General features: G+C 46.8%; 1 protein-coding gene across 1 annotated transcript; it reads right to left on the bottom strand.

Annotated features, from left to right (window-relative positions):
- Positions 1-4,482: 4,482 nt before the first annotated feature.
- Clp1 (cleavage factor polyribonucleotide kinase subunit 1) lies at positions 4,483-9,955 on the bottom strand. Its single transcript, XM_048360885.1, has 4 exons — positions 9,952-9,955; positions 8,577-8,589; positions 7,079-7,706; positions 4,483-5,502 (listed from the first exon to the last, which is right to left on the bottom strand). The coding sequence occupies exons 3-4, from the start codon at positions 7,682-7,684 to the stop codon at positions 4,831-4,833; spliced, it is 1,278 nt and encodes a 425-aa protein (XP_048216842.1). The 5' UTR covers positions 7,685-7,706; positions 8,577-8,589; positions 9,952-9,955; the 3' UTR covers positions 4,483-4,830.
- Positions 9,956-10,209: the final 254 nt, after the last annotated feature.

The following is a 10,209-nucleotide window of genomic DNA, read 5'->3' as shown; positions in this document are numbered from 1 at the left end:
CCGCTCTGGGGCGTGCGCGCGAACCGGGACGACCGCGGCGACCTCGCGTTTAGATTGGCTGCAGAGAGCACAGAGCCCGCCCATGCGTACGCGGTGAAGTGGGGGGGGGGGGGAAGACCGCGGGAACGCGCGCGTAAGGCCGCCGGGTTCCGCAGACAACCTGGAGGAGAACTGGCCCAACTGCGCAGGGATCGCGAATGAGGAAATAACTAGGTGAACCCTCCTGGTCCTAGTTTCTATTCCTACTATATCCAAGAAGAAACCTTCGTAAAAAGATTATACGTGTGTACAGGGAGTATTCAAAAGCAAGCGGCTGCCTTCTCGAATTTACGACACCCCCTCGGAGTAAAGGGTGGTACGGTCCAGACTGGCTTCTAATATAACCAATCACCGACAGGTCTCATCATCTTCCTGCCTCTCCCTTTCAAGCGTTGGCCAACTGTGCGGGACTAAATGGCTTCACTCCGCCCCCTGTTTTCTTTTCTTTTTTTTTTTAATAGCTAAAACTTTATTTAAAATAGTTTCACTGGTGAAAGCTTCTGTCGCGCAAGTTCCCTTGTCCCGGCAGAGTTTCTGGGTGATGGCATAGGCTGAGACTGTGGCTACTACTTGGAGGGGGCGCCGGCCTAGAAGAGCCAGTGTGTAGAGCAGAGGTCCTTGCCCAGGGCTGGTGAGGAAGATGGAGAGACGGTGAGGGCCATGGGGTCGCCGTGCCAGCCTCGAGGTTTCTGCGCAATCCGAGATGGGTGGCGGCCCCCTGCTCCCCACTAGACCACCAGGAACGGCCGCCTGCATCCCTGACCTCCTCCACTTTGCAGAGTCCTGGCTGCAAAGGTTTACTGGAATAGCTTCTGCCCCGGGCGAGCCGCTGGCTCTCCGTGGATCACAGCGATCCACTTTGCCCTAATTAGCCCAAGACAGCTGGGAACCCAGCAGCAAAGCCACACGTTCTCACATCTTCCAGCTCCTGGTCGTGGCTGATTTGAAAGCAGCTCTTCTTACATAATAGCCAAAAAAAAAAAAAAGTGGCCTACCAGATACTTCTGAAGCCCAAGGCCTCTCAATGCTCTCAAATATGATCCTCAACCCTGTGTCCTCAAGTTTGGTTTCAAAGGCTGATACTTTAGCAAAGGGGGAGAAGGGGGAAAGCTTGTTTTCTATGGTCTAGTGTGGTTCCTTCTCTGAAATATTCTGTATTATCAGTTCTAGTTCAGTCTTGCTACCGATTTCAATCCACCATTGACTGCAACGTTTTTTCTCATTTAAAACTTTGAGATAATATGAAATACAGATTTAAGGAGGTAAGATTTTTATTTATAGTCTTTTCTACTTGCACGTCATGTTTCTTATGAGAAGTCCAATTCTGTTTTCCTGATGGATATTTTTCTTTGATTTTACATTTTCATTTCCTCTATTCACAAAGTTAGCGTTCTTAATTAGCATACATTAGTTGTACAAGGGGAGAGGTCTTCATTGTGACATTTCCATACATGCACAGAATATCCCTCTCAAATTCATCCTGTGGGGGCTGGGAATATGGCCTAGTAGTAAAGTGCTCGCCTTGTATGCATGAAGCCCTGGGTTCGATTCCTCAGCACCATGTATATAGAAAACAGCCAGAAGTGGCACTGGCTCAAGTGGTAGGGTGCTAGCCTTGAGCAAAAAAGAAGACAGGGACAATGCTCAGGCCCTGAGTTCAAGCCCCAGGACTGGCAAAAAAAAAAAAATTCATCCTGTCACCAATGACAATCCTATCACTCCTTTATTCACCAATGCCACCCTTCCCCCACGTTTTTCTTTTTGGTGAGGGAGGTGCCACATTCGGGCTTGGGTCTTGGAACTCTCCTTTGGCTTTCCTACTGGAGGCCTTTGCCACACCTCCACTTCCAGCTTTTTGATGTTTAATTGGGAGTTAAGAGTCTCTCAGACTTTTCCTGTCTCAGCTGTCTTTGAACTGCAATCCTCAGGTATCAGCCTCATTAGTAGATAGGATTACAGGCCTGAGCCACTGGTTCCTGACTATTATAGGGATGTCTTTGGCTGGACAGTGTTAAATGGAAAACACCTTCATCCCGCCAGAAGTCCTGAACACCTCTAGGTTATTGGGAACATTAGATAACTGGATTGCCAGTTTCTGTTTTAGCTGGATGAACACTAACAAAGATAGTAATTATCCAAAGGTTTAGATAGTAATTATCCAAAGGTTTAGATTCATATTCAGTTTTCTTAGGATCATGCAAAGTGTATCCTGGAATGGATCTGTAAGTAGAACATAACTTAAACTGCTCAGGGGTTAAGAAAACTTCATCCAGCAAAGCTCACTCAAAATGCAAACCTTATCCAACTTACGTAACTTGTAACCCTTCTCTACATCATCTTTATAATAAAAACTAAAGTAAAAAGATTTAAACCACCATCCTCTTCTGAAAAGTTGTCCAGAGTAAAATGTAGAATGAAACAAAAAGGTATGAAAAACATCATGCTAGAAATCAATTATTTTGATGTATCAAGTATTAACTTTATTTTTCTGTCCTGAGACTTGAACTATGGGCCTGGGCACTGTCCCTGAGCTCCTTTTGCTTCACTCTACCACTTAAGCCACAGTGCCACTTCCAGCTTTTTCTGTGATTAACTGGAGATAAAAGTCATATGGCCTTTCCTGCCCAGGCTGGCTTCGAAATGAAAATCTCAGATCTCAGCCTCCTAAGTAGCTAGGTTACAGGCTTGAGCCACTAGCACACCACTATCTGATTCTTTTCAAGTACAGTTTATACTTTCTCAAACCTCTTCTTTTTCTCTTGCTTACAAGGGATCAGCCACAGGGTCACTTTTAGCTCAATTCATCAAAGAAAAATGCCCTCTGTAGCATTTAAACCAACAATGACTTTTTTTTTTTGGCCAGTCCTGGGCCTTGAACTCAGGGCCTGAGCACTGTCCCTGGCTTCTTTTTGCTCAAGGCTAGCACTCTGCCACTTGAGCCACAGCGCCACTTCTGGCCGTTTTCTGTATATGTGGTGCTGGGGAATCGAGCCCAGGGCCTCATGTATACAAGGCAAACACTCTTGCCACTAGGCCATATCCCCAGCCCCAACAACAACTTTTTTAACCACTTTATTAAAGGGTAAATATTGCCCGATGCTGGTGGCTCAAACCTGTAATCCTAGCTACTCAGGAAGCTGAGATATGAAGATTGCAGTTCAAAGCCAGCCTGTGAGATTCTTACCTCTGATAAACTACTGTACTCAGAAAAGGCCAGGAATGGCACTGTGGCTCAAGTGGTAGACCACTAGCCTTGAACACCAAGAGGCTCAGGGACAGTGCACAGGTCCTAAGTTCAAGCCCCAGGATTGGCACATAACAAAAAACAAAGAAACTGGGCACCAGTAGCTCACACCTGTAATCCTAGCTACTCAGGAGACTGAAGTTTGAAGGAGAGAAAATCCAAGAGACTATCTCTAATCATGCAGCAGAGCTGGGAATATGGCCTAGTGATAAAGTGTTCATCTCATATACATGAAACCCTGGGTTCAATTCCTCAGCACCACATATATGGAAAAAGCCGAAAGTAGTGCTGTGGCTCAAGTGGTAGCATGCTAGCCTTGAGCAAAAAGAAGCCAGGGACAGTGCTCAGGCCCTGAGTTCAAGCCCCAGGACTGGCAAAAAACAAAAACAGGATGTGAGGGTGATCTGGCTGACACATGTCACCCTACTGATTGCCAGGGTTGATTCGGCTGATCTGGCTGGCTAGGCGGGTGTCCCCTTCCTCCCTCGCTGATCCTTGTGCGTCCCTCCCAAAGCTGCGCGCTCGGTCAAAGAGGACAACCATCCCCGATAGAGGAGGACTGGTCTTCAGTCAAGGGTATACAAGTAGCTGCGCTACCCTGCTAGAACCTCCAAACAAGCTCTCAAAAACAAAAACAAATTATGCAGCAAAATGCCAGAGTAAGAGTATAGCTAAAGTGCTAGAGTGCCAACCAAGCAAAGCAAACAACCTGGAAGCCTTGAGTTCAAACCCCAGTACCACTCAAAAAACAAACAAAAAGCCAAAAAGGGAAATGACATTTAGTATGTATCAGATATTTGTACTGATTGGGGAAGTGGGGGGTGTCTTGAGCATGATAGCCCAAAGCATTTTATTACAGCTACAGCCTCAGCCCTTTATATTTCCTCTTTAATTTCCTTTCTCATAAGCCACCTAAAGCACCCAAAGCCATCTTTGACTTAGGACCTGGAAAGACAATGCAATAGCAAAGAAACTGAATCTTAAACTCATCCCAAGATTATCCTGAACTCATTAACCCCAGCACTGTGATGATTGATCACCTAAGGGCGGAGCAAGAAGGAACCATCATGAAAACTCACTTGGCTCCCAAGTAGAAGCTTGGTGTTCCCCTCCTTTTAAGGATTTTAGCAATAAGTCATAAGGCTTCTATATTATTTAGGGGGAAAATTAAACATTTTAAAATTACATCAACTAACATAATATGACAACCATTTATTAAAATATATTTTAAGTTGTAAATTTATTTTGTAAATTTATTGGAGGGAGTCCATTTAATTCACCTTCATCCTGGATGAGTCAGCAAGTCCTATATGTGGGTTATAAAATATATATATGTATATACACATGTACACACACACACACACACACATATATATATATATCCACATGGTAGGAGAGAAGAATGGAGTTCTCCAGTGTTCAAAGTAGCACCTTAGGTGATCTAAGAAAATAAGAAACTAATCCAGTTTTCTAGTCAGCTGGTCTCACAGATCATCTTCTCAGCCCATATGTTCTTGGTGATGGCTAGAAGACTTCTATGCTGTTCTTTACTTGAGATCCATGAATCGGATATCCATGATAAGGAGGAAGTTCTTCGGCAGTGGGCGGGGGGCTGGAGACAGGACAGTAAACACCTGATGCTCCAGATCCACACTGGTCACCACAATGAAGCCAGCCACACTCGTCTCAGAAAGGTTCTCTTCTGTACCCTCAGCAGTGCTCACACTCAGTAGATGGTGCACCATGTCTCGGCCAGGTGTGACAGGGACCAGCTTGAGCTGATTGTCTTCCTGAGACATGCCTAGAGGTAAACAGGAGTCTGGGATGGTGGGTGCACCAACTTTGTAAATTTTCACATCTGAAAATTTGACATTAAAGGCATGGGGATAAAAACAGCCCCGGAATCCATAGAAATACTCGCGGATCCGTTCGTCCCTACATTCCCGCCTGAAGTCCTTGGAGCGCTCTACCACACCCCCTGATTTAGGGAGCAGTACGGTGCGTACAAAGTGAGGCAGGTCCCGTTTCAGTTCATTGTACAGTCGTTCTTGATCCAGAACCACAACCACATCCACTTCAAAAGCTGAAGCTGCATGCACCAAGGCCTGGTAACCAGAGCCCTTGACCCAGCCGCAGGTATTAATGACACAGCCGCTCACAGAGGCCCTTCGGTTCACCTCACACCTTTGGTTGAACACATCCGCTAAGCGTGATGTAATCTGAAAAAGAATGGAGAACAACAAAATGAAATAAAACTATTTCATATAAAGATTATTGGGGGGGCTGGGTATGGCCTAGTGGCAAGAGTGCTTGCCTCATATACATGAAGCCCTGGGTTTAATTCCTCAGCACCACATATATAGAAAAGGCCAGAAGTGGTGCTCTGGCTCAAGTGGTAGAGTCCTAGCCTTGAGCAAAGAAGAAGCCAGGGACAGTGCTCAGGCCCTAAGTTCAAGTCCCAGGACTGGCAAAAAAAAAAAAAAAAAGAGTATTGAGTACAAGAAAAATTATTTTATGCAATATTGGGGACCTAACCCAGAGCCTTACATAAACAGATACTCTTCAAACCCAGCCCATGTTTTTTGTTTGCTCTTATAAGATAGTTTCACTATGTAATTTTCAGTGTTCCTGCCTGAGCATTCCAAATAACCTAAAACAATTTTTTATAGGTGTTCTGTTGTTTTGTTTAGCCATTTTTTTTGTTTTGTTTTTGGTCAGTTGTGGGGCTTGAACTAGTCAGGGCCTGGGTGCTGTCCGTGAGATTCGAGCCTGTGGTAAAGGCTAGAGCTCTACCACTTGGAGTGACAGCGCCACTTGTGGTTTTTGAGTGGTTAATTGGAGATAAGAGTCTCACAGGGACTTTTCTGCCTGGCTGGCTTTGATCTGTGATCCTCAGACCTCACGCTCCTCAGTAGCTAGGAACTACAAGTGTGAGACACCTGCACCCAGCTAGCCTTTTGTGTGTGTGTGCCAGAGCCTGGGCACTGTCCCTAAGCTTCTTTTTGCTCAAGGCTAGGGCTCTACCACTTCTGGCTTTTTCCTTACTTTATTGGAGGTAACAGTCTCATAGACTTTTCTTCCTGGGCTGGCTTTGAACTTCAATCCTCAGATCTTAGCCTCCTGAGAAGCCAGGATTACAGGTGTAAGCCACCAGCACCCAGCAGTCATGATTTTTTTTTCTTTTTTTTAGGCCTCTCTTGCTATTATAGCCCAAGCTTGGCCTCCTCATGATCCTCTTATCTCAGCCTCCCTTTAGACAGGATTACAGGCACTATGCCACCATAAAAAAAAAAAATTATATTCTTGGGGCTGGTAATATGGCCTAGTGGTAAAGTGCTCGCCTCGTATACATGAAGCCCTGGGTTCAATTCCTCAGCACCACATATACAGAAAAAAACCGGAAGTGTCGCTGTGGCTCAAGAGGTAGAGTGCTAGCCTTGAGCAAAAAGAAGCCAGGGACAGTGCTCAGGCCCTGAGACCACGCCCCAGGACTGGCAACAAAAACAAAACAAATAAACAAAAAAATGATATTCTTAATCCCAGTGGTTTTCACACAGTACAGCATGGACTTACTCTTCTGTTGTTGCTGCTTCCTGTTTTATATCCTACGTATACACTTAACTACTTAGAATAAGTCCACAAAGTGGCACTCTGAACCTGTATTTGCAGTTGTCATTTCTAAAACCAAGTACCAGTGATACCATGCAGGTAAAAGTAATAAGCAGAAAAGGAGCAAAGAACATCCTACCCTGATTAGCAACCCTGCTACCCACCTGACCTTGGCTTAACTCTCACCTTGTTATAAAGCTTGATGTTGGTGCCAGGAGTGGTGGAGCCAAAATGATAGACCAGGGGGGCCTGGATGGAGAAACCTTCCTCAACATCTGCTGGCCGCTCAATGTAAAGGGCCCCCATAGTACCAGGGATGGACACAGAGCCCTGGCCTACATCCAGCTCCACATAAGTAGGACGACGCCCCAGACGCACTGCATAGTTGAGCAGCAGGCGACAAACTGTAGACTTGCCCACATCGGTGGGGCCCACCACCATCACTCGTGGGCCTCGCTCTTCTTCCTTTTCTGCCTGCCTCCGCATCTGCTCCAAGGCTGTGTGAGTGTTGAGGTAAAGCAACATAGGAGTGTCCTTAGAGACATACGCCACCTCTGTGCGACCACTCAGTTGAAGAGAACAGCCATGCCAAGTGAAAACAGCCACCTTGGCACCAGCATCAAACGTGAATTTCTTGTTTCGAGTCAGCTCTGTGCCAAAGATCTCTGCCATGCCAACCAACAACTCCAACTGAACTGATTGAGATGCCTCCACCTCAAAGCGAAGTTCTGTTTCTCGCTCTAGTTCAAATTTCGTCGTTGGCTTCTTATCATCATTGGCTTCTTCTCCCATCTTTCCTATGTGGCTATTGTGTCTACAACACAAACAGATCATAAGAGAACAAAAGTAAGGCCACTGCTCAAAACGTTCCAATGGATGTGTTCACTTACATTTCCTCTATATTCCTTATTACCAACTGTCTCACTACACACTTACTGTCTCCACTAGAAAGGGTTGGGCGGTTCTTGTTTTCTACTGTATCTCTAGTTCCTAGAAAAGTGCTTGAAAAACTAACTGTAGGCACCTCAATAAATACCCGGAGTGAATATGGAAACACCCTAGATTACTGGGAGACTTATCACATTCTCATGCCCCATTCTCCCCCATCACCCTGTTGACATACCAGCTTGAGAAGAGGCAACTGACGCTCACTCACCGACTCTTTAAAAAGGACATTTGCAACCAGAGCGCCAGTGGCTCCCGCCTGTAATCCTAGCTACTGAAAAGACTGAGATCTGAGGGTGCTGTGGCTCAAGTGGTAGAGCACGAGCCTTGAGTGACAGGGCCAAGTGAACGCAAGAGGCCTTGAGTTCAAGCCCCGCTACTGAAAGAAAGGCGTCTGCAATGTGTGGGCGAAGCCGACGACACCGGGTTGGGTCTCAGAAAAGTTGGAGATCTAGCCAGCAACTCCTAGTCGCATCTCCCATCATTTCTCTGAACCTTTTCCTCAGCTGTCGATCAAGTGGCACTAGCCCTTGCTCACTTCCAGTGCTGCTCTGAAGAACACCGTCCCCAAGGACTGTGGGAGGGAAAAACAAGCACTTCATAAGCTCTAAACACACACACGCGCGCGCACGCACCCACACGCACGCAAGGTCTAGCAGCATTTGTCCCAGTCACCCCACACACAACCGAAACCTGCCCAGGCCTCCAGAAGGCAACGACCTGGAGCTTACTAACTCACCTGCACAAACCAACTGTGCCAAAAGTCGCCCAGGACGGGATCTAAAACCGCGCTCGTCCAAACTGAACACCGGAAACAAACGGACTTCCGCTCCTGCGCGGTAGAAAGAAGCGCTTCGGCGCGTTGGTTCTTGGGATTTATAGTCGCTCTGGAGCTGCCGCGCGAGGGCGGGGAGGGCGGGGAGGGTGGGAAGGAGGGAGGGTGCGCGGGCGTCGCCGCTTGGCCTTCTGGGAGTTGTGGTTTCGGTATTGTGCGCGTGACTCTCGCGGCGGGCGGGGACGTCGACGTCACGATAACGCACGCGGACGGGAGGCGGGACTGTGACACGCCCATTCTGCCAGCGCGTGGGATGCCGGGCCTCGCTCCACCAGCTGCTGTCCAGGAAAGCCAAGGGCGGCCTGAGGATGACGGTGACGCGGTGTCGTACCGTGCCCGTCGTATCTGGAAACCCAGGCCAGGAAACGGGGAAATGAGCAAAATGCCTTTGGGCAGAAGAAAACCCAGAGGTACTGAAAGTGGAGGAAAGAGTTTTGTCAGAGGCTGCACCAGAGTGGACATCAGCCACTCCTTGACACAGTACTTGGCACATGGAAGGCACCAATGAACTCTTTCTTCTATAGTAAAGGAAAATAAAAATCCAATTATTTCTTCGTTAGTGATAAGTCGGTCACTACTCTCCAGTCTTTCTCCCAAGGAGACCAGATTTTTTTGTACGATTTTATTCTTCTTTTTCTGTTTATGCGGTACTGAGGAATCAAACCCAGGGCTTCATGCATGGTAGGCAAGCACTCTACCACTGAGCCACATTCTAGCCTGAGCCAAAGATTTTGTTGTTGTTGTTGTTTATTTTTTTGTCCAGTCCTGGGCCTTTATCTCAGGGCCTGAGCACTGTCTCTGGCTTCTTTTTGCTTAAGGCTAGTACTCTGCCCTTGAGCCACAGCGCCACTTCTGGCCATTTTCTATATATGTGGTGCTGAGGAATCGAACCCAGGACCTCATGTATACTAGGCAAGCACTCTGCCACTAAGCCACATTCCCAGCCCTGTAAATCCATTTAATCCCTGCAAGACTCCAGTGCAGTAGTTACCATAATTGGTAATTTTTATTTTTGTATTTTTTTTTTTGCCAGTCCTGGGACTTGAACTCCAGGCCTGGGCACTGTCCCAGAGCTGCTTTTTTGCTCAAGGCTAGCACTCTGCCACTTGAGCCACAGTGCCACTTCCAGCCTTTTCTGTTTGTGTGGTACTAGAATCAAACCCAGGGCTTCATGCATGCTACCACTAAGCCACTTTCCCAGCCCCTAATTTTTATTTTTTGTGTGGGTACTGGGGCAGTCCTCCATACGTTTTTCTGCTCAAGGTTGGTGCTCTACAACTTGAGCCACAGCTCTACTTTAGGCTTTTTGCTGATTGACTGGAGAAAAGAGTTTCACAGACTTTTCTGCTCAGGCTGGCTTCAAATGGCAATCCTCAGATCTTACCCTCTTGAGTAGCCAGGATTGCAGGTGTAAGCCACTGGTTCCATACTTAGTATTTCAGTCACCATTCATGCATTCATTTTTAGTTAATTACTGGCTCTCTGCTGATCCTTTACCATGCTTCAGACTTTCACTTCCATACTTACATTTGCAAAT

This window comes from Perognathus longimembris, chromosome 13 (assembly GCF_023159225.1).
Source record: "Perognathus longimembris pacificus isolate PPM17 chromosome 13, ASM2315922v1, whole genome shotgun sequence".
NCBI classification, from domain to species: domain Eukaryota; kingdom Metazoa; phylum Chordata; class Mammalia; order Rodentia; family Heteromyidae; genus Perognathus; species Perognathus longimembris.
The sequence above is the reverse complement of the archived record's forward strand: the minus strand, read 5'-3'. Positions and strand labels throughout refer to the sequence as shown.